Genomic DNA, 24,110 nt, shown 5'->3' with positions numbered 1-24,110 from the left:
TGCCTGGAAAAGTAGTGCAGGATGGCCCAAGGTCTTCGGACCCCTGCACTCACAGGACAGACCCGGAAGCAGCTCCTGGCTTCGGATTGGCCTAGCTATGGCTGGTTTGGACCATCTGGGGAGTGAACCAGAGGTTGAAGATCACTCCTTGACTTTCTCTGTAACTCTTTCAACTAAAATAAATAAAATCTTAAAAAAAAATTGAAACAGGAAATCACGGAATGTACACACATTCCCTGGGGCTGACATCAGTGGAGAGTGGAGTCGTACTCCCTCCCACACACTGGGTCAGCTGTGTAACAGGTCTGTCTTCTTTGCCTCCTCACCACTTCATGTCCATCAAGATAAAGTCAACCAAAGAGTCCACTGAAAGCAAAGCAGTCTCCCTCCACTAACTGGCTTATGCTTGAAATGTCCTTAGGAAAACATTTGTTATAACTCCTAATTAAAGAGAAATCTTCACACTGTTGATGGTTACGTGTGATCCCATAAATGTGCTGTTAGACCCTTTCTGAGAACCAGTCCAGAGGGAGGTGGACACATTTGGGGAATCCTGGCTGTACTGCTAGAGTAAGGAACAGGCAGGCCAATGGTCCCAGGTCAGAACCTGTCCTGGGGCCACCACGGCAGCCACAAAGATGTTTTTTTGTTTTGCCCATCCCTCAAGACACCAGACACACATTGGTAAAGCAGGAACATTTATATTTAATTTACATTTTTGACAATTTGCACATAAATAACAATGTAAACCAGTACGTAAACATAAGATAGTTTGTTGTTCTAGAGAAGTAAAAAGCCAATAACTTTGGTCAGTTTTAACTTTGAGGAAAAAAAAAAAAACCACTGTTAATTGTGGGCTCAACATTCACATGTAAGAGGCCAAAGAGGGAAAGACAGAAGGTTATGTAAAGCAGGAAGTCTTTATAAAAAACCTGAAACATAGAGCCAATGAGGAGCTGGCATTCAAAAGTATTTGGTGTCACTGTCACGCTTTGGTTCGTCTACAGTTCAGGACTCTGATTTGTCAAATACTCATGCTTAAGGGCTTGTCAGTCTTGCCAGTTACAGAGACTGATCGATAAGGCTTTGAGGTTTCCCTGGATTGCAATACAATTTGTTATCAACATGCGCTGGTTGACGCTAAGTGACCTGAACAATGTTGAATACATAAAACAGACTGACTAGTGACAGAGCAGTGCATAGTAAGGGGGCTGCAGCAGAGGAAGAGACTGAGAGTGACTTCTGCTATTTGAGTGTGACCACATAAGGAGCAGGTGGTAAAAACAAAAATAAAGCTGTTTTAGCTGATCCTGAATCCCAAAAAGTGATACATGTCTTTCTCCAGTATTGGGATGTGGTCCCCATCGCTGCACCAGGTTTTTGGGTCTCTCTAAGTAGGCAGGGGGTGCCGAAGCCTAATGGTGGGACTTAAAGCATAGTTTCAGAAAGCAGTTTTCTTTTTTTTTTTTTTTCTTATTTTTTGCCCTTAGGAAAAGCAGGGCCTTTTACATGCCTTGGCTCACAATTTAAGTGGTTATAAATATATTATATATACACATGGTATAGTTGTATAAATAGATTCATAAATACACATCATCCTTTGCTACACCTCGAATGCCAACATGGAGTGAGTCTTTGGCCTTGGCGGAGTGAAAGGCGGAATGACACGCAGTCAGTCCATCTCTGCCGAGCACACAGGCTCGGTTCTTCCCAGAGAGTAGCAAGTCATAGAAGACATCATTTCCTGCACGACTGGACACACTCGATGAGGTAATTGTTGTTGAACAACTTAGCAATGCCCTTTCATCTTCAATTAAATTAACCATAAAATGCAAAAGCACAAATACTGAGGAGAACCACAGTTTTATAGAGAAGCACAACCGATGTGTTCAGGCTAGGAATGTTTATGACCAGCTTTACCCTAAGACCAGAATACCCGTTTTCATCTTTCTGTGTGTTTGCCCTTCAAGTGTGGCCTTGAGCCCATCTACGTCAAATCCTTCCTGGTAGACAGGACCATGTTTGTGCACTTTTGACTTCAAAATAAAACAAAACTCAACAACAAACCCTTTCCCTCCCACCTCATACACACACACAAAGCCACCTGTGCTTTGCGGGAAATTCCACGGTGGATTTACACTTGGTGGATTTTTTTTTTTTTGTCTTCACATTTTCAGTAACATCAGGATGCAAGAGTCACATGGATTTGAGGAGTGGGGAGGAACAGGCTGGAACAGCCTTCTTGTCACCTTCTCGATCAAATTGTGGCTAGGGACCAAAGTATGCATGAACTATCAACAGAAATATCCCAAGATTCCCTTTCCGACTTCTACTCATTGGGTAATTCTGCACATATACACACCCCACCCACCGCATGCTACATGGGTGTTCAAACAGTACAGTCCTATCCGTGAACACATCAACTTTCTGACTTTGGCAACATCAGGACCTAAAAACCTCATTTCAAATCATTATTATCCAGAGAGGTTGACGTATTTGAGAGTCACGTATTTGTTGAGTCATCTTAGGTACTTAGAACAGCTGTGCAGAAATTATCTACAAAGAATAGCCACAAGGCAACAGCAACAAAAAAATACAACATTTATACTCAAATTACAAGAAATCTTTCCAGTCATTGTAAACGTTTTTTAATTATTGCTTTTTGAATGATAAATTGTATAATAAATTATGAAGGATTATCATTGAAAAAATAATTATGGCTAGGCAATAGTCTTAGTAATAGGAAGGCTATGCAAAAACATATCCACACAAATAGTCAAAATACACAGGTTCAAATATATAGACGTGGGTGTAAATAAGTATATATAATATGCATATATATATATATATATATATATATATAGTCTACCTCTTTGTACGCCCTGAGATTGCAGAGGGGGAGGGGAGCCACCTGCTGTCGGGTGCGCTCTGCAGAACTGGAATCATGGACAGGTCATATGCTGCAGGCAACTGCGCTTGCCACCAGTCGTAACTGGAGAACCACACACGCTTGCTGACCACCTTAAGGATCCATTGGTTCGACCGTTTCCTGTTTGACCTTTACCGGTACCAGAGGTAGTGGGTTGCTGTGAGGCAACTTGAGGAGGGACAGCTCTGATGACTCATAAAGGCCACACCCTGAGGACAGGAGTCCGCTCCCCGCATTTCTTTGCAAAGACACTTTCAGGTCAGTTTCTTCTTTCTCTTTTCTGACCATGGCCAGAATTTCTTTCTCCACCACAGAGGTCACATCAATGTTGTCCTCCATGTCCTCGAGCCGGTCCGCGTTGTCACTGATGTCAAACTTCTCAATCTCTTCGTTGATGCGAGTCAGGTCATCCAGGGGCAGCCCACTGGCCGGGGCCATGAGGCAGTTGCCCTTGAGGTGGACCCTGAGGCTGCACAGATGGATATAGCTCTTCTGGCACTGGGCACACTTGTGGGGCCGCTCCCGGGTGTGGAGGCGCTTGTGCAGTTTCAGGTGCACAAACTGCGTGAACTTGGCAGGGCACACCTTGCACTGGTAGGGTTTCTCTCCTGAGTGCAGGCGCAGGTGTGTCTTGAGATTGCTGGTGCTGCTGAATCGCTTGTGACAGACCTACAAGGTAGGGGCAGCAAGGAGGACAAGAGATGATGAGCTGCCAATGGGAGGAGAGAGCCGACAGGCCCACACCCAGCAGTACCCTGGGAGGCGGGCAGCGTCCCATGGCACCTATCAAGCAAACAGGAGGGGGGAGGGATATGGACATACGGGGCACCCGAGGTGGTATTTATTTCCCCTGCCCTGTTCCCACCCACTGGAAGCTAGCTGTGTCATCATCTTAGCTTATCAGCAGGCACAGGGCAGAGCCCCTGGGGCGTGCCACAGTGCCATCCGCCCTGACAAGGTTGAATTCTGGTGTCACTACATGTGACACAGGAGGGTGGGGGGCAGTTCCCCAGATGTTTGCCAGAAGAGGTCAAAAGTTCTACCTGGCATTCGTGTGGCTTCTCTCCCGTGTGTACCAGGTAGTGTTTCTGCAGGTGGGCAAGCTGGGTGAAGCCCTTGTTGCACGTCTGGCATTTGAAAGGCCGCTCTCCGCTGTGCACTCGCAGATGGACCTGGGGGAGGGGTAGGGAGAAGCCACACAGGGTTACCACTGCGCTCTGTGCCCCATGCTCTGTTCAAACACCAGCCCGTCTTGCATGCGGCTGTCCAAATCTCCAACGTGAGACATAAAACCACAGGCTAGCAGGGATTTTCTGGACCCAAAGGAGGAAGGGAACTTGCCCAGAGCCCTAAGAGCAAGGAGTAGCAAGAGCACAGGAGAAGCCACATGGACCCCTTGCCAGCTAGCTGACTCCTGGCCACAAACACCAACCCGAACCAACACTGTGGCGCCTACCTTCAGATTTGACAGCTGCCCGAACGTCTTGGCGCACACATTGCACTCGTACTTGATCTTGCCGTTCTGTTTCTTCAGCGGGTAGGGCAGCGTCTTGTAGCCGGTCATGTTCCTCTTGTTCTTGATGAGATTCATGGCCTCGTCGCCACCGCTGGCGACGCTGCCACTGCTGCTGCTGCCAGCACCCGGGGCCGCCATGACTGCTGAGGTAGCTTTGGGTTGAACCACGTGTTCCGACGAGGCGGCTGTGCCCGCAGTGGGAGACCCGCTGGTGGGGCTGCACGTCTTGTCCTTGAGGCTGGCGGCTGCCCCGGTCAGGGAGAAGGCACTGTGGGGAGCTGGCACGAGCACGTCCCGTGGATGCTCAGGCTGCAGCAATCTCCGGGCTCCTTCGGGGGGCAGGGAACTCGGGAGAGAAGCTGGGGTGAGCATGGGATGCGACAGGTTCCCCCCGCCAAGGAGGTTGCCGTAGACCGGGTACAGCCTCGGGAAGAGGCCGAAGTTGTTGATGCCATTGATGTTGCCCATGGCGCCTAGGCCGTTGCAATTCATGCCGTAGGTGGGTAGCAGGAACTTGGGGTAGTGGGCATTGTAAGAGGGGATGAAAGCCGGTGGAAGGTGGGATGCAGCCGCGTAGCCCGGATAGGAGCCCAGGCCTTCCCCGGCGGCACCGTAGGGTGTGTTCAAGTAAGTGTAGGAGTCAGAGCCAGGGGCCAGCGGGGACACGGTGTTGCCTGGGCTGCTATGGGGGCTGGAGCTTTTGAGGCTAGGGTTAGGGCTGCTCCCTGCCGAGGGGCTCGGCGTGGTGGAGGACGGGATTGGGGATTGGGTGATGTAGGTGGGTCTCTCCATGCCATAAGCTTTCAGGAAGTCTTCGGGGAGAGGGGCCCGGATCGGGTAGACCACCCGGGGGTAGAAGGGCATTTCAGGGCTCCCGTTTTTCCTGAAGTCATCCACGTCCTTCTCGAAAGCCAGGGGTGAAATGTTGGAACGGTACAAGTCCTTGCCTTTGGAAGGGTTCGAGTCCAACTTAAGAATTTCTTTCACGCTGTGCTCTCTCTTTGGGGCGCTCTTGGGGCATAGTTCACCCTTCTCAGTACCCAGTGGCTTTGGGCTGCTCTGTGTTTGTGCTGAAAAAAAGGAGACAGGGGTCCGTTACAGGGACAACCCAAGCAGCAGAGACCCCAATCCCCGGTGGGCACTTGTGCCTGCCAGTGCCCCTGAGCCACTCTCTCAGAGGTTTTTGGGAGGTGGACAATGGTAACATCTCTAGAACAAATAGCATCATGAGGCAGTTGTGTTTCCACTCTCCAGAACTACATTGTAGGAAAGTGCTGTTTGAGTTCAAACAAGATTGTGTCATGGGAAAAAACAAAACGAAACAAAACATGGGGTGGGCATTGTCAGAGGTAATAAAAGCCAATTCTGCTGTTCACAGTTTACCTCAAGGAAATCAGCACCCACTGCTGCCAACTAGATGTGAAAGGTGAAGAGTCATTTCAAGTAATAAACAGTCATCACTTTTCACCTCAGTTCTGTTTAATAAGAATTTGATAAGGCCATGGTTTCAATGGCGTAGGCCCATAGCAGCTACGTGGAGGTCATCCCATGGCTTCAGTTTGCCTGGGCTCCCAGCAGTGCTGTGCTCCCCTTGGGAATCACAAAGCAGACAGGGACACCAGTCACAACAGGTGCTTCGGAGCCAGTTCAACTCACTGAGCAGCAAAGAAAACAGGCAGCCGAGAACAAGTGTTTGGTTTCAAAGAGAGTATCTTCTGGCTTGGTAAATACACCACGTAGGAGCGGCAACCAGCAGACAGTCGCAGGCCAGCCCTACCCACAGACACACAAGGTGAATGATGCCTTTTGGAAAACACCCGGCTAGGGCAGGAAAAAAGCGAAACCTCCCCTTCTCAGTCTTCCCTGGAAACCAAAAGTAAAACACAACCATGCCTGGGCCATGAGCTTCGGTCACTGGAAGGTAATCACTCAAGCTGGGACACCTGCCTCACTAGAAAGTCCAAGGCGGTGATTGCTTTGGGGGGAGATGGTGTTATTTCTCTCACTCTTGAACTAGCCACCAAATAACTGAAAAGTTCCAAAGCCCAGGAGAAGCACCCTTAATGTTTAAAAGTTTCTGGCTTGTTTGAGTTCCAGCTATGGGAGAGAGGGGAAGTCTAGAGAACAGCCAGTCTCCAGGCTGATGGGCCTGGGCTGCAGGCTGGAAGTCTGGGAGAATGTTATCTCCTGCCAGCTGTTATCAGTCACTGCAGGGAAGCCAGCAAGTCAGCGGGAGCACCAGAATAAACACCCGGGCACAATCACTATCAGGGAAGATGCGGATCAGGGGACAGTGATGGAAAACTTGTTGAGGGAAGAGGGATTTCTGAAGGCACTAAACCAAAATAAATAACCTCTTATCAGACCAATATCAGCCTTTCAGGGAGGCCCAGCAGGCAGGAAGTTCAAATTGTCACTTTTGTTTTTTAAAAGCTAAAATGGTAGAGTATGCTGATTGGCAAAGGCAGCCCACCCCCTACCCCAACCCCGGAATTGTAGGGAGGTGAAAGAGAAATCGATCTGGAAGCATTTTTGTTTTAAAAGATACTGTCTCTAGAAAATGAAGATATAGACACGTCACCCTCATAACTTGTGCCATGCCTGACTGGCTAATTACAGCGAAGGTTCCTAATTTTCCCAAAGCCTTCAATACTCTCCTGGTTCTAAAATTCAACAAATTAAAACATGCACATGTAAGTCTGTCCCCCCAGTTGACTCAAGTGATCTTTCACGGAAGCCTCCTTACTGAACTGATAGAAAACCAACGGGGGGGGGGGGCAGGCAACCAACAATGAAAAGTCTAAATGTTTAATTTCCTATGCCACAGACGTAGCACAGGTGCTTGCTAGAGAAGTCAATCCACATGAAATGACTAGGCATTGGGATCCACGGAGTTATATGCCGGTGGGGCGATCCAGGGCGGAACTTTCCCCTGGGCCGGTTGGCAGGTGGAAGTCATGATGGAGTCCTTCGGAAGGCGCTCACGGTAAAAACTCATCCTTCAGCAGCTGAGTAATCAGGGGAGCGCGTGTCATTTCTGACTCTCCCACTCAGCAGCAGCTTGAGTTAACATGAAAAAGAAAATCAAGATCTGTTTTTGTTCTTAAATCTTAAATGGCTGTAGGCGGACGGAGTCATTTCAAGAGTGAACTGCTTCTGAAGGCTCTGAAAGGCTTGATTATGCCGACTCACATTTTCGATCTATAATAAGAACCCCCGAGACTACAAGAAAGAACCTAGAAGTTCTGCAGTAGGCAAAACAAAGTCTGTTTTCAACTGAAACTGAGAAAGCAGACTAACATTTAGAAGTTTATAATTTGGTCAACTGTTTTCTAGATGGGTTGGTTAGATAGGAAAAAAAAAATACCCTGTCCCCCAAAATTGGGAGGGTTGAGGGGCTTCACTTAAGAATTCTTTTACTCTAAATTTTCTTTCTTGTTTGAAAAAAAAAAAGACCCACATCATTCATTCTATGATTTGCTGTGTGCTGATTTTTCTTGATTTCGGTTTGTTTCAAGTCCCTTTTCAAAACTCTACCGGTTGAACCATCCCCGCTGTCTTTGAGTTCTCCTGGTCTGGTGTGGCATCAACCTCTGTGCTCTAAGTATGGAACCCCGACATATTTTGGAGCTCAGATGGAGACACAGTCTACCCATTAGGGCTGATGAAATAGTGGAAATTTTCCTGATCAGAGTCTCAGTCATCACCCCTTGCCACACCTAAGACAACAGGTTTCACAATCGGTAGCAGGAGTCTGGTAATGGGACTGGTTATCGTTAACTCTCATTCTTTACTATGAATATTGGAAAAGGAGAGCTTATTTGAAAATGCTAAATCACCATTTAGAAAAAAAAAATCACACACAAGTAAAAGTGGAGGAACAAAAGAGTCACTTCACTGTACACGTTGACAGTTCAGAACCCAAAGAATCAGCCCTTGACTTGTGAAAATATTGGCAACAGCACCTCCAGTTTGGAGAATAAAAAATGTCAGGCCTTTGGAACCTTGCTGTGATTGGCACAGGCTGCAAGGAGTCTGTAGGAAGCTTTGGGATTGGTGCAAAGTTACTGGGGTAGGACATTCCAAATGGACTTACCATGTTAAACAACAGCAACAAGAGCAAGAACAACAACAACAACAACAAAACCCAGAAACCCACCACAACAGAAAAAGACATTCCCTGAATCCACGAATGATCAAATTCCAAATGTGTAAGCAGACCTCCAAGAGGAAGTGGCTGCCTTTGCTAAGCAAGTCAGGAGGAAGCAGCATCTCTTCTTAAGAAGAGATACCCTGGGTTCCTCAGAATGGTGACTGTGCCTTTGTGACTTCTGCTACCAGGCCCTCAGCACTGGGCCAGGCACATGCAGGCTCCAGCAGGGCAGACCGCCTCCTGGAATGTTCAGGCCCAAGGGTATGGCACAGCCTCTTAGTGACAGGGTGGGGGGAAGAGAGGGAGAGGAAGCAGAAAACTGCTACCTTAGCCAGGGCCTAATCATGATGTTTCTGCTCATGCTGGAAGCCAGTCTGCTTCCAAACACTCCAAGAACTTTTCTGGGAGCTCAGTAGTGTCCATTAGGTGCATTTATTACAAATTCAAAGCTGTGACCTTATGGGGAAAGCCTATAAGCTGCTACATAGCCCCAGATTTTAAGAGAACTGCAGGGACTGTCTTCTGATTCGAAGATTAAGGAAACCAAACAGCATGAAAAGAACCCCAAATAGAGATCTGGATTGGCTAACACAGGCCTAGGATGAGTAATTGGCTCTAATGTTGAAGTCAAAATTCTAATTTCCATTAGAATCTATATTCATTCCAAAATCACATCAACTGTTTAACCTTTAGATAAAGCCAGATCAAGAATTGGTCAAACCAAGTAAAGGATAACCGGAACTTTTTGTACTTTTCTAGAAATGCTTCCTTAAAGATTGAGATGACATCCGTATAGAAAGGGACAAGCATTTCAAGCACTGGAGTTTTTACCCTTACACCAAAAGAAGCTGGTTTTGCAAACTGCTACAAAACAAATTGGGCCATCTGTAAGAACCTCCGAATGTAGGCCTGGCGGAGGTGAGGATTTTATGGTGACTCTGAAATCATTCATAGAAATTGCTTGAGAATGACTAAACCCAAGTAGCCTTTGCAGACACAGGCCATGGCAGCAATTTTGACACCCAATAAAAAAGTAAAAGCTTGCAAACCTAAGTGACCAAGAATTTGTAAAGATAAAGTGAGAGGTGGTTATGGTAATACTGATCAGGACAGCAGATTAATTTTTACCATAAGAAAGGAAGTGAAGATATGAAATCTTCAGGGTTATTCATTTAGAACAGTATTTGAAAAATTATGACATCATTTTTTCTAGAAACAATTGTATGATGTTCCACATCAGACTGTACCTTTATGTTCAAATGTCTACTCTGTAACATTTCAAGGTCTCAGTAAGATTGTTCCAACCGCCCGCTTCTGCATCAGTGAGAATTAGACATGTATTCCTAGAGGTATATCCCTGGCACCTCCTGAATTCAACTCTCCAGTGTTTTATTTTTGAATGAGCCTATTTCCGAAAAGAAAACAGGGACTAAACTATTCTTTTTCCTTGCCCTAGTCCCTGGTGTAAGCCACCTACTTGGCCCAACAGATGGTGAAGCCATGTAATTAAACAACATGTTATTAGCTCATAAGGGCAGAGCTGACATTACTGGCATTTTTGTATTTTCTTGTTCTGTAATCCACTTACTGAGATTCATCATTGTCAGCTCTCCAGGATAAGGGTAGTGAAGCCTTCCTGCAAAGTCCCGGCAATACCACACAAGAAGTTCCTGGTTGGCAGGGATAGGCTTGATGGTGTAGAAGTAGACATTCATCCCGTTCTGACACGCAGCCAGGTTTTGCTCCCGGGCAGAATGTGCTGGATTCACGTATCGCATCCAGTTGCTCTTCTCCTCGTTAAAGCCATCAATGAAATGGTGAAGCTCCCCTCTGGAGTAGATCTGTCCAAAAAAACAAAAGAGAAAAACAAAGTCAGCCCAGAGCAATGAAAAAACCGCCGGGCCCCCTTCTTGCAATCCACACACACAGCCAGGACTGTGTCTATCTGTGTGTGTGTGTGATTTCTGATCCCCTGGCTCCTAGTTAGAAGAGAAAACAGCATTGGAACGGGTAAGCCGGAGAGGTCTCTTGAATCAGCAGAAAGAAGGGCGGAAACAGGTAAGGCACAGTTCGGCAGTTACCTTTTCCATTTCAGTTTTTTATCATCTTTTCATGTTCGGGAAAAATAACAGAAGAATGAAACTCCCCCCTCCACACCCTCGATTTCATTTAAGAAGCTGTCCCAAACCGACTGCTTCAACCACCAGCTAGTACTACTTTCGCTACAGCACTGAGCCGCCAATGGGCGAAGCTCCGGCCTTCACTTCGGATTCTGCTGACTTGGAGTGCTTTGAGTCACTGGGTAAGAGCCCAGGCCGGCTGACGGCGTCAAGCTCAGCCTCTCAGCTTTTTCTATGGCCTCTGTACTTGCCGTTTCCTACACCCCCGCCCAAGGCTTAGACTATGCAAACATCCTCCACCCCCAACCCTCCAGAGTCCCAAAGTAACACTTGTTCATATGAATACTTGGAACCTGGCCTGTCGGTGGAAACGCTTGGGTGGGGCAAAGGTGAACTTCACCTGCCATAACAAAGTGAACGCGGGGAAGGCGGCCAGCATTTGACAGTCTACCGAGAAGTCGCTTTTTCTCCTGATCCACACGTTCAGTCTTGAGCTCTTCTTTTAAGCCAAAAAAAACCGGACAGACAGAATAGAGAGCGAGCTCTTCTCTGGGAAGAGGGTGGCTGAGCACGACACATAGAACTCCCAGATTGGGAGAGTGCTTTTGGGAGAAGAGCAAGGACATGCGCTCAGGCCTCTTGGCAGAAAGGCAGGGAAGCAGAAAGACACGCTCTTACTGGATGGGCTTGATGAATGTCGCCTGCCCCTCCAAGGCACGTTTCTCCCTCTCCCTCTTTTTAAGAGAGATACCTCCTCTTCTTGAGCTGTCACACTTCTCCCTACACCTATAGCAGTCCGCACCTGGTTACCTGCAACTTCTGACAGCAGGGAGGAGCGACTGTTGCCAGAGCAGGGGACCTGCTCTCCTCTTAGTCACTCACTGACTAGGCTAGTCTATGAATCGGCTCTGTATGTCACTCCCACATTATCAGAAATAAAAAGGAACTCTGTCCCTTTAACACGGGCAGTAAACACCAGAATCACTTTCTTTTCAGAGTAACTTCCTGTAAATTGTGAAGGGGGAAATACATGTGGCTTCATCAAAGCGGCTTGTGAGAGCTTTTGCGGTGTGTTTTGTTAAGAGAAAATGGAACAAGGCTGGGTGAATTCAGCTATCAAGAGGGGTTTTCAAGTTTGTTTACTCTGATGTGCAAACTTCCAGGAACTTGGGGTTCCAGCGCCCTTGCACAGTGCTGGGGCGGGCGGAAACTGCTTTCTAAAGCTCTGGGTCTCTTGATTCCAGGCAGCCTTCCCTGGACTGCAATTTACTGTATCTTCATTGACAAAAGAAAAACGCCGAGGCCATGAAGTCACACACGCACACCTCCACTCAAAAAAAAAAAAAATCACGCACGCGGACCGTGAACGCCGCCGCCTGTCACTTTGCTGCATTTCCACAGGTATTATCAAGAAGATTAAAAAAAGTGCTGACTCATGGTACAGTTACAAGAAATGTCATCGGTTTCTCAACTTGAACATCCCTTCTCTTCTTGGACGGTGTGGCATTTGCATGAAACGTTTTTTTCTTTCTGCATGACAGATGTTCGTATTACTGCCAGCAAAATCAGGATGCTTTTAACAACATGTGGGAAGTGATCTCCTACAGCATCCTTTGCATGTGAAAGACTGATTCAAATAAATCCTCCCCGAGGAAAGCCTCGCAGTGACTTAGAGTGAATCTGTAAGTGAAACAGGGAACTGGGCTCAAGATGGGAGAGTCTCAGGTGCGTCTTGGGTCTTATGAAAATGACCACATGTTAACGACACTTATGCTGAACTGTCTGATTTCAGACCTTCCACGCCAAGATTTATACACCTGTGTGGCTTGCTTCTGAGAAGAAAGGCCAAAACATGTTCACACTTTCCCCACTGATAAGTCATGGAGTGAATAGGAAATAATAATAAAACCTTCTCAGCAAACTATTGTTTAGTGAATCTGTAACTGCTCTCCTTTGATCAGGAAATGGTTAGATACATTAAAAAAAAAAAAAAACCTCGAACTTTTCTGGGTTATGCTACTCATCCAAAAGATGTTTTCTCTGGGCAGCCCAGTCGCAGCAAACACTAGCCAAATTTTGATTGTTACCACACACTTGTTTCCTGCAGGGGTTCAGATCATGTACATTTTCTGCCACGTGTTTAAAAAGATTTGCTTTATTGTGCAATTGAGGAAAGTGAATATTCTGGAAGCATCTGCGGGGAGAGGGAAAGCAGGCTGGTCTAGTTTTTCTCTGCTCACTCCTTGCTCTGACTCCAGAATTCCACATCCGATTAGTTCAGCTAGCAGGGGAAGTGGTGGTGAAGGGTCTTGGCCAACCTTGACAATTCCAGGCCAATGGTCTGAGCCAGACCTCCCCTCTGGATATGACAGGATGGCATATCGCCTCACAGGACCACATTCGTTTTCCTTAGGCCCTGGGAGTGATTTACACACCATCCAATCTGGTAGTTTGATGGTGCCTGTGCATTTAAGCAGCACCAGTCCTTTAAGCTTAATGTCTCTTCTGGTCCTCCTTCCTTACAAATGTCCATCTTCAAGAGAATTCCTTTATGAGAACTCCGCCATTGGATTAAAGTTAACTCAGCAAGAAACCAAGAAGGGGGGGGTGAAATCTAAGGCTTTGGTGACTCACTACTACTTCCTTGCAGAGAAATGCAAATGAATGTAGCCTTGAAGCTAGCAGCAAACTGTTTCCTTTCATCACAAAGCTCTAATGAATTGCAAAAAAACCAACATTCAGGCAGATCCCACAGCTCCATCAATAACCACCTAGAAGCCACGTTTCCAAGGCCAAACGTGCAGCCAGTTTCTTCATGGCTGTTCAGAATCCCCACAATCCACAAGGACCCTAAACACCCAGTGTTTCCCAGCACAGGTTGAAAAAGGAAGTGGCCTTGCTGTGCGAACATGGTTTCTTCCCTAGCCCTTTATGAGTCTGGAGAAATTTTCCCTACTTACCCGCCAAAAATATTTCCTGTTGGCATTCTTGGGAACTGTATCGTTGGTGTAGATTTCTCCTATTAAGGGTCCAAACCGTGTGCCCTTTGGGATGTATTCCTTACTCACCACTCCAGTCACCTAAAGGGAGTAAAGCAAATGAAGCAATCACTTGACTCCTCCTGACTATTAGCCCACCTTTTTTTTTATAGTGACTTCAATCAAAGGGAAGCTGCGTCAACAAAATTTGCAATATTTCGGGAAAAGCAGACAGCACTGTTGCCTCCCTAATGAGCAGCCAGCTTCACCTAAGACCACCACACTTTAAAGCCTGAGATGAGAAGGAAGTTCTGAATCAAGCTCTGTCTGTCTTCAAGACGCGTTCCCCAGGACTTGGTCAGGGGTGCGGTGTTTCTGGCCTTTACTTTTCAGGCTAGACAAACAGGGCAGTCATTCTCTTTAGAATGAGAGTAGGATACTGTATGCAGAATTATGTGATCAAGACGAGACTAGTCAGGCCTGCTCCCAGTTTTCTATTTCTCATTCTCCCTCAAACCATAAACACAGAGTGCTTGAGGGGCATAAAATAGTTTTAACCTCAGAAACCAAAATAATGCTCTTTCACTGTTCCACAAAGGCCTAGGAACCAAAAAACCAAACACATTATTCTTTTTTTCATTGCAGATGAGGTTTTATTTTTTTTTCTCCCCCCATAGCTTCTAAGTTCTCTTTAATAGAAGAAAAAGATCTTTCAAGTAACTTTGTTCTCCTCTGACATGTTCTACTCAATAGTGGTCAAAAATCCGGCTTTGAAACAGAATTTAAACCAAGGAGAGCTGTAGGTTCTGAGAGCTGTGGGTTCTAAGATCTGAGGAAATGACCTTGGATTGGCTGTATCACACATTTTGACTTTGTGGGGCTTGGCTAAAGAAACAAGTCAACTATACCAGTTCCTCCTTGATCGTAAATTTCTTTTGAGGGGGTTAAAAAAAAGACACCAAACCGGGAATCAGGAAGCAATTCATCACTATTCAAAAGAACTCCTCTCTCTGTAGTCCTTTATAACATTTTGAAGTTACGGTTTTGTTTTGGTTTCTTTCCCATTTTTATTTTCTTGTCGTTCGAAACAGCCTAAAAATTACTTATGCCTTATTGAAACAGTAGAGGATGAGGGGGGAGCGGGGCAGAGGAAGATTGGAGTAAAAGAATATTTATTTCCATTTTCTGATCCCCTGTTGTCTCTTGAATGACGTCCACCTGAAGTGGCGGACGCAAAGGGGAATCAGTGGCCTCTAAGATGCTGGTCATGATTTATACAGGTCCTTCACTAAATCTCATCAAGAACCTAGGTCTGTTTAACCTGGACATGAAATCAGCATATCCTCACTGGCCCATCTTTCTCCTGTGAGTTTCTTATCAGCCAACTGTTTTTCTAAAGCAATTTGATATTCAATGATTAAGTCAGACTGGAGACAAAGAACATTTCCTATATCTAACACAAGTTGAAACAAAGCTGGTAAGTTAACAGCATGATTTTTGGTCCTTTATGCATTTCTGGAAGAGCTGAAAAAAATAGATGTGCATCTCTTTTTCCTTCATGTACATCTATGCATCGGCCCTTTTGAGAATGGTTCATCACTGCCGGCGTGTGTAAGCAGCACAGCCACTGAGGGCCCAGGAATACTTCACAGCAGTTTAGGCCAACAATATAGACTCAGAGCTTAACTAGGCTGACTTACTAAGAGGCTTACTGCTTAGGGACATGCTATTAAGTTAATTCACGTGAAAAATTCATGGAATTGACTTCTGTGACATACACAGCACTTGACATTCATATTTAAGTGCTCATTCCATAATATTAAAATGACAAACAGGAAAAACAAATAATGCCATTTGTTGGTGAGCCAATAATTAGCCGTTGATATTTTCAACATATCCACTTTAAAGCAGTAATTTTAAGGAAGGTACTCAACTGGTTCATCAACTTTGTTGTAAATTATAGTCTCCTGCAGACACTGTCTCAGGAGTCAGAACTTGATTACCAACAAGGAACATGACACGGGAGGCATGATTTCTCTTCTAAATTGCCATTCTTCTACAGAATAGGCCTCCTGGGTTCTGAGCCATCAAATTTACACTGAGAGGAAAAAATAATAAATTTTCTTATGGCCAAAAACAAGTTAATCAGGATCTTATTCCTGCAAAAGAAATGTGGGAAGGCCGGAGCCACCCAGTATCTATTTGAACACAATTGTGGCCTAGTCACCAGGGAAGATTCAAAGCAATGCTGGCAACAGTTCTTGCCTGCTATAACTTAAATGCAATTCAGCAGACAGAGAGCAATTAAAAGGAGGAAGGTTTGTTGTGGAAGAGAGAGGTTTATGAGAATCCCCACATCCCAGACAAAACAGAAAGAACCTCAGTAATAGATTACCTTTAATGATTGGGACAAAACTCTTAACATTTTAAAATCTTATTACACACAGAGTTACAGGGCATATACAAACTCACACCATTAGACAAAGAGACATAAAATCAGACTTGCAATGTTGGAAGGAATCCTAGAAGTCATGCTATCAGTTCCAAGTCAGCTTTCTACACAGTTTTTCAATCTAAAAAACCTATGTCTGAGATGTTCTCTAGCAGTACACAAATGCTACAATTCAGGGATGTTCCTTCATGTGACTCTGGAGGACAGGGAAACTAGGAGCCAGTCAGGGCTGGTGAAGGTGGGGGCAGTGAGTAGATCAGTCAGAGTTCTCCCACTGGGCCTGTATCAGCCTACTCCAGGCTCCCATACCCACCACTGGCAGCGTCCCGTGCTGGGAGCAAGCCGCCCGTTAGCAGAAGAACCTAGAAGAACCTGTGGCACAGAGCAAGAGCCTAGTGAAGCCTGTGTTCACCTAACTCAGGAAGGAAACTTCACTGGAACTGACCAGGGTCCTAAAGAACGAGAGCTGGGGACAGGCTGCTCTGTGAACAAGAATATGCTGGCCTGGGGCTGCCTAAGCGGAGCTCTGGGTGTGCTCCTGCGCATAGCAGATCCCCTGCCACCTAGGCAGGTCTGTCTCTGGCAGTGGCCTCAGTTCTAGAACAAACCCCAACATGATCCCATACAGCTTCCAGACCAAAGACAGCGCTGCTTCTTGATTTTACAAAGTGATTTGACAACTTAGAAAGGGGTGAATGAACAATTTTGACAGCAAAGATAATACAGGATGGCTGTTTTGGGGGTGTGTGTGTGGATGGAATGGGTAAATAAAGCCCTTTTTAACGCACACACACCTACATAGAGCAGTGGGCTGTAAGCAAAAACAGTGTTCAGGTCTAAATGTGAGGCGAGCATCTTCATGCCAGATTCCATTAGAATCACTGTAATTACGAGCTATCTCTTCCCTTCCTTGAATCCCACCCCATGAAAATGACTCATTCAGCTAAAATTCTGTTTTGACTACATAGATATTGGAGTGAAGAGGACTAGAACTTCGCAAGGGACCAAGACCTTGAGCCTGTAATTCACCCTATTTTTAAAAGGAGTGAGGGGAACGGATATGTTTTTTTTCTTTAGGGGGAAGGAAAGAGGGTTTCCTCTTTCATTATCTTTATATTAAAGGAAGCGTGGCAATGCCTCAGCACATCGTCCCCCAAATAAAAGGCAGTCCCGGGAGGGAATTGCATGTTACAGCGAGATACTTGTACAGATGGCTTGAGTTAATGATGGACTTCAATTAAAGTGGACACCAAGGGCCCGTGATCAGCCTGATATTTATCAGCACGCGACCTCGGGAGGTCACACTCAGAGTGCCACCGTGCCTCTTGAGGGCAACCTCAACCCAGCTGAGGGCAAAAACTCTCCCAGGCCCCCCGGGCTGCGAAAATATAAACGTTGAAATTGATGTTTCTGTCAAATGTTCATGTAAGAGTATTTCAGGAGGACCAGGGGAAAATCCCCATAAAAGAATAACCCCTCAGATAAAAAAGTTTTCAGAGTTTTGAATAGCATGTCTATATTCGGTTTGCACTCTGGAAATAGGAAGTAAGAACAGCTTCATTAAAGGTGCAGAATGATTCTGCACCAAATCTAAAAATGAGGGGTCAAGATCAGAAATGTGATTTGTATGTTTTGTTTTTAAACCAAAAAAAAAAAAAAGGTGCTGACACATAGCACAAATTCATAATGAAAAATGGTTTTGTTAAAAAAAAATTCCCCAGGATGTCAGCACCACAGTACATAATGTAACCTCTCCTGCTATTTAGGTGAAAACACTTCAAGAAGCATAAGATAAATCAGTCAGATAAAAACTAGATGTAGAAAGGGTTTTTTTTTTTCTTTCTATTTCCACTGCTTGTGGGACTTCAAGAACTAACTGAATAATGCAGGCATTTCATCAACACTAAACCTTTATCCTGGGACCAGTTTGCAGCCCTCTACCCTCTCAATGGCTCAGTTCCACCATCCTTTCTCCCACCACCCCCCACCTCCTAAAGGGAACTGTCCTTGCCCAAAGTTTAACAAGGATGAAGAAACAGAAAAACAGGTACAAATTCCAGAGTGAGCGCAAGACGGGATTACATTCAAGTTTGCCTCTCCTGGTCGCTTTCTCATCTACTCCTGGTTTTAGTGCAATGAAATACGGGGAAATAGGAACCCGGAAAGTTTGGAAGGATCATCTTTAGGAACACAGGTACTGTTTGTAGTTGCTTAACATTCTGAAATAGGGAGTAACTGCACAGACAAGAGCCATCAAACATCCTTAATGAGGGCTTAGTCTGAAATATGTTACTATGATAACTAAAACCACAGTGACACCCAGAGGGGCCAGTGCAGCATTATCTCAAAGCACTTCAAGGCAGAACTCTGCTCTGAGTCCTGCCTCTGGTTCAGACTGATGCCTTCCGTGTAGGGACTATCTTTCTGAACCTCGGACCAAGTCACCTAAGAGCATTTTTAAAGTGGAATGATGGAAACAGAAAAACTTAGTCTAAGAACTGAAGGGAAGATCAGAACCTGATAGAATAGTAAAAATAAAAAGCAAAGATGACTAGCTGAATGGAGACCCTTGATCCAGTCTAAATGGGTTAGGGAGGGCAACATATCACAAATGAATGTTGGAAATAGACCAACAGTTGAACAAATCTGATGTAAGGGCAAAAGAAAATGAACATACATTGTAAAGCCACAGCCAAACCTTAAACACCCAAACCATCCTACAGGGATCCCAAGGACCGCACACAGTAAGAGACTTTTCTGTTGAGAGCCCTCCTTTCAGGAAGTGGGATCATGAAGGCTGACCTTTGAGGTTATATTTTTTGATCACATTCACATACCACTACAAGTTAAATTCTACTTTGTATAAAATCTGCCTGCTTTCTCCCAGCAGTGAAAAAAGCTTGAACTTTTAATGTGACTGTGAGTCGGAGCTGCGCTCTTGAATGCTAGATGGTTGTGTCTCTCCCTCAGATGCAAGTCAAAGTGTTTCCCCAATAGGTTCCCCAGCTCCTCCAAATACTGTTTGTTCCTTAGGGGAAGGGAAAAAGTGACCTGGCTCGGGCCATCAGGAATAGTCCCAGGGCAAACTCTGTTCCTGCTTCACCACCACCTTTTCTTATTCGCAGCACTGAGGCACTGGGGCTGGTGTCAAGGCCAAGGAGGGGTCAATGTGTCCAACCTGGACCCAGCAGTAGGCTACTGGTAGTGAGGGCAGCTGCAGTAGCCACAGCCTCCCAACCAGAGGTGGTTCTTTAAATTATTTCACAGCTAACCAACACGTCTTGCTGTCATAGTTATATGAAAGGGTAAACACAAATCAGTGGCTCATTCCAATTTTGAGTTTTCGGCCCCTTTGAAACAACAAAGAGTGTACCCACTTCAGAGGCCAGTAAGGCATGGCTCTGCCAGCCAGGCAGAGCAAAGGAGCTGCCGCAGATAAACAGTGGTTAGCTCTGTAGTCATCCGGCCAGAGGACACTGCGCTTTTACATGACCCTCCCCTGGCTTCTACCGTCACCTCAATTCATAAACACGTCAAGGTTTTGAGAATAATTTTAGAAACCCAGCTCATAAAGCTGCTCGTTAAAAAAGAATAAAGCCATCTAATGACCATAGGGAGACAAAAGAAACATGAAAAACTTTTTTCCCTCCTAAGAAAAAGTGTGCTCCTTCCAAAGAGGATGGCCAGTGGGTCCAGATCTTTCTCGAAGCTCACCCACTCCAGGCTGCAGGCCAAGCCGACTTGCCTAAGACAAGTCCATTGGCCGCAAGATTTAAGTGTTTACTAATTAGTATGGCACGGGTGAGGGCTGGCGCAAAGAAGGAACTGACTTGGGGACAGAGAAAGCCGTGAGAGATGCAAACGGGGACTAATTTTTGCCTGATACTTACAGATTCTGAGAAAGAGAGCGGCCTAGAGGACAGGAGGGAGAAGGTGTCCACTTCCTTCAGCCCAAACCCAGAGGCTTACCTCTTTGCTGTTGGTGGCGTATTTGAACAGCAGATTCCTGGGCAAGGATGCCTCAGCCTGTACTGGGGTCCCTCCATCGGGACCCGACTCCCAGGGGTGATCATTCACAATGTAGGTACACTTCTCCTCAAACTCTGCCTCTGTCCACAGGCTCATGTCCGCGTCTTCCATGTCCATTTTCATGGTCCCCTCGGTGCCCTCTGCCAACCCTTGAGACTTCACAGTGCTGGAGCTGCACTTGGGGGCAGCCTGGAAGAGAAGGCAAAGGGCTTTAATCCCCCATTGTCTGGCCTCCCTGGCTGGCTGTGGCTCCCCTCCCAGCGGCTGTGACTAATGCAGCAGTCCGAGGGACTTTCAAAGCAGATGCACAGTGCTTGGTACAGTTGAGTAAGAGCCAAACAGCCGCATAAAGCACACTGTCTTTAAGAAGCAAGGGTTTTAAATGCTTGTCTTAGTTAAAGGAAAATAAAAAGTGGCAACCTCACTTTGGAGGTGGGGATGTTGAACATTCCCTGCCTTTACCTCTCGCGGCAGAAAAGTGTTGCGGGTGCTCAGTGCTGTGTCCCAGAGCGCCCAGGGTCATGGCCGCCAGACCCTCAACACTGTGGAAAAGCTGCCTCAGAAAAGTGTCACAAACAAGGAGAGGAAGAGGAAGGAGCTCTGTCTGCCTCTGAATGAAGCTAAAAATGGAAAGCGCGTGTGGTGCAGGAGCGGAACCCAGCCTGCCTTTTTCCAAAAGGGGAAGACTGAACTTTCCCACCAGCTCCCAAGGCAAAACAACTTTCAAAACAACTGCCTCCCTGGCGCTGAGCGCTGAGCGTGCTCGCTCATCCCCCGCGCCTGGCGCGCTGGCCCGGGACTGCAGCCGCCAGCATCCCCCTAGCCCTGCAGCTTCCCGGCCGGCTGGCGGAGCGCGGGGGCCTCCCCAGAATGGGGTGAGAGACCAAACATCCCGGCCGTCTCTATGGATGTCTGGGCATCTCCCGCCAACTCTCCGGAGGCGGGATGGGAGGAAGAGAAGCAAACACGAAACCTACGGACTGCTCAAGAGAATTCCCTGAAGACAGAATTCCTTCACGAGTCCTGAGCTGCAAATAGCCCTTTCCACTGAAATCTGAAAGTGTATGGATTCCCAGAAGTCACGGATGCACTGCAGTTTACTGTAACTCCAGTTGTAACACAGAAAGACTTGGGAGGATGAGTCCCGCTTCCCCTTGTAAATTGATCAGGATATTCCCGAATATCCTCTCGTCCTGCACAGAAAAAGTGCTTTCCGAGGAAGGGATGAAAAAAGGAAACAACAAGGTAAAGGACGTCTGTAACGCTCTCCCCTTCCCATTAGCCGAGGCTGATCAAAGTTAGGAGCCAGGGCATCCTCCCCATTGCGGACGTGTAAACAGAACACGGGGAAGCCTTCAGCATAGCCCGCGCGTCTTCCAATTCTTCTCTAAATAGGATGCTCTTAGAAAAAAAAAAAAAAAGGCAGAACTGTCTTTCCCACGGTTGCGATTTAAATAAGCCGGCTTTAATTTTTTAATAGTTCCAACACATAGACTTTACAATGCCGAAGAAATGCTGAAATAAAAAGAAAATAGACAACTGAAACCAACCCAGTAAAATTGCTTGGTTAGACGGGAGCGGCCAAGAGCCAGGAATGAAATGGCAATCTCGAAATGAAAGGGTTAATGATCCATAAGAAAAGGAGAAAAAGTCCTTTAAAAACGTCTGACAGTCCTAAGCGCACCCAAGCAGAAGCTTTTCTTTTTACCCCGAGTACGTGATCAAAAACAAAAACTAGAAAGAAAAAAAAAGTTCCCAGATCAATTTCAAAACCAGAAAAAAAAAAAAAAGAAAGAAAGAAAATCAACTTCCTTACCAAGGTCGTCCCCACACGCTTTTCCAAGCAAATATCCAACATCGGAGACGCGTCCGGCTCAAGTGTACCCGGCCCACATCATGCCCGCGTCCAGGCGGGCGGGCTGAGCTGCACTGACGCGCGCTGCGCCGGTCCCTGCTTGCCGGCGCCCGCGCCCCGGCTCTGGGCGGACAGGTGCCGCGCGCTGCTCTCACCGCTCCGTAACACTGGAGGCCCGAGTGTCACGGCTGCACTTTGTGTGTCTGTGTGAACCAGCTCGGCGGCTCCTTTCCCCTCCCTCCTGCTGTAGATTTCGTTAGCCACTCGTCTGATTCACTGCTACCAGCTGCCCGGAGGGAGTGGGGGCGTGGCCACTTCAGGCACCTGGACTCACCAGAGCTTAGCCGGCTCAGGGCTTTCCCCAGCGCACAGCTTCCTCTCTTCGCATGTGAATTTCAACATGACTTGGAATCTTCCGACTTCCCTTTGAAGGCCCAGAACCCCGGCTTCAATTTAAGCCGGTATTGTATTCTAGAGGCAGACCGCCCGTCTTCCTGCTGCGGCGCCGATCAAGGGGGCGCACACTCCCCAAATGAAAGGAAACCTCAGAAGTACCTGGACAGACCATCTGTGGTTCCTCAGCCCTGGAGCCCGCAGACCCCAGATAGCCGCGCGCCACGAACTTGTAAAGGGCAACTTCAATTGATTTTGCTTCTGAATGACACACCATGTATCTGTCCAGTCCCAAGCAAGCGTCTGCGTTAAGACTCGTTCCTCTCTCCTCGCACTCCCTTCCCTTCCCCCCTTCACCCCCCCCCCCCATCTCTCCTTGCTTATAACTAAACACATTCATTTTTGGCAGGACTAACTTCTCTCTTTCAACTATTTAGTAAATAGGGAAACGGGAAAAAAGTTACGATCCTACAGATAAACCCTCTCCCCGCCACCCCCATTCCGGTTTTTTTCTTCCCAGTACCCAAGGCAGACTTAGGAGCAATGGGCTAGTAAAATGGACAGAGGGTTTAAGGGGATACTGAACTGGTCACTGAGAGGGGAAAGCCATCCGAGGCAGTAATTAGTGGGGCTCGCTCTGAGCCCTGGCTGGCTTTTCCTCCAGCCCCAGCCCAGCCAGTGCCTCTGTTGAAGGAAGGACATCCTGTGATGATGCCATACAATGTCCTGTTTGTTTATTATGAAGAGCGTGGACCTTGCATTCCTGCTTCTCATTACAAAACAAACCAGATGCTTGACTTCCTTCAGTGCTCTCTATGTGTGCCTTCAGCAAGGAATCTTCCAGTTCAGAGAAACAATGATGCAAAGACTCCATTTATAGCGAGCACCCCAGTACAATGACCACTATTAGATCACTGAAACATGAGTCTTCCACTTTTCCTGCTTGCCTCACCATAGGTAGCTGTGTTTGCTTTTTTCATCTTCTCTTTCGACCTTAGACTTCAACATCTTTGCTATCCTTTCAAATATACGTGTGCATACACTCCCCCACACACGTACACACCCACATACACACACCCAGTCCCAACCTGATGATACTAACTTAGTCATGCAATGAAGTGGACATCTGATGATTTGTTTACAGGAAGAAATGAAACAAAGCAAAACAAAAGCCCTACTCAATCATAAAAAATATGTCTGTTTATCTTTAAATTTTTTTTTTCTCTCTCAGATTTTTTTGTTTGTTTTGGTGGAGGGAGAGAAGAAGGAGGAAGCCAAAAAAGTTAGATTATTTGCCAGAAGATGGTATCTGTGTCTTAAGTCCTTGTAGAATCTCCGTAGCAGCACACAGCAATTACATTCCCACTAGGGGACATGCGTAGCACACACACTCTCCACTGGTTGCAGGTCCGTGTTATTACATGTTACGCCAGAGGGGACGCTAGCACCAAGAGGAAGCAGGCCCTTGACAGCTGATGTGCTAGGGGTATAAAACTGAATGAACCCTCCCCAAGAGTTCTCGGAGAGCTCAAAGATGATAATTAAACAAGAGAAATCCAGCCTCCTCGAGAGGGTTTATTAACTGATGCTGAGTCAGCGCTACGATGGACAGAAAAACAATGTAGTCATACTGAAGGCTGGCCTGCTGCTCACACAGTCTCCCTTGCAGATGTGAAAGAGTATTT

General features: G+C 46.4%; 1 protein-coding gene across 2 annotated transcripts; it reads right to left on the bottom strand.

The window, feature by feature from the left end:
- Positions 1-1,425: 1,425 nt before the first annotated feature.
- PRDM1 (PR/SET domain 1) lies at positions 1,426-22,250 on the bottom strand. Of its 2 annotated transcripts, XM_040983834.1 has the most exons (7): positions 21,994-22,250; positions 20,118-20,366; positions 13,679-13,798; positions 10,187-10,439; positions 4,386-5,515; positions 3,973-4,101; positions 1,426-3,598 (listed from the first exon to the last, which is right to left on the bottom strand). In XM_040983834.1, the coding sequence occupies exons 1-7, from the start codon at positions 22,033-22,035 to the stop codon at positions 3,023-3,025; spliced, it is 2,499 nt and encodes an 832-aa protein (XP_040839768.1). In that variant the 5' UTR covers positions 22,036-22,250; the 3' UTR covers positions 1,426-3,022. The 2 variants fall into 2 exon arrangements, with proteins under 2 accessions (XP_040839768.1, XP_040839769.1); XM_040983835.1 differs by lacking the exons at positions 13,679-13,798; positions 20,118-20,366; positions 21,994-22,250 and adding an exon at positions 10,680-10,688.
- Positions 22,251-24,110: the final 1,860 nt, after the last annotated feature.

This window comes from Ochotona curzoniae, unplaced genomic scaffold, assembly GCF_017591425.1.
Source record: "Ochotona curzoniae isolate NIBS_2020 unplaced genomic scaffold, NIBS_Ocur_1.0 contig_3819, whole genome shotgun sequence".
Classification (NCBI taxonomy): domain Eukaryota; kingdom Metazoa; phylum Chordata; class Mammalia; order Lagomorpha; family Ochotonidae; genus Ochotona; species Ochotona curzoniae.
Note: the sequence above shows the minus strand (reverse complement) of the source record. Positions and strands in the feature narration are given on the sequence as shown.

What these genes read in the sequence shown, in the direction of transcription:
- PRDM1 (XM_040983834.1), bottom strand. Translation starts at nt 22,035, where the DNA reads ATGTTGGATATTTGCTTGGAAAAGCGTGTGGGGACGACCTTG. An exon ending in ACAGGAAATATTTTTGGCGG is followed by an intron (nt 10,440 to 13,678) that starts GTAAGTAGGGAA and finishes TTTTTTGGACAG; the next exon opens with ATCTACTCCAGAGGGGAGCT. An exon ending in GGCAGCTGTCAAATCTGAAG is followed by an intron (nt 4,102 to 4,385) that starts GTAGGCGCCACA and finishes CCCCTCCCCCAG; the next exon opens with GTCCATCTGCGAGTGCACAG.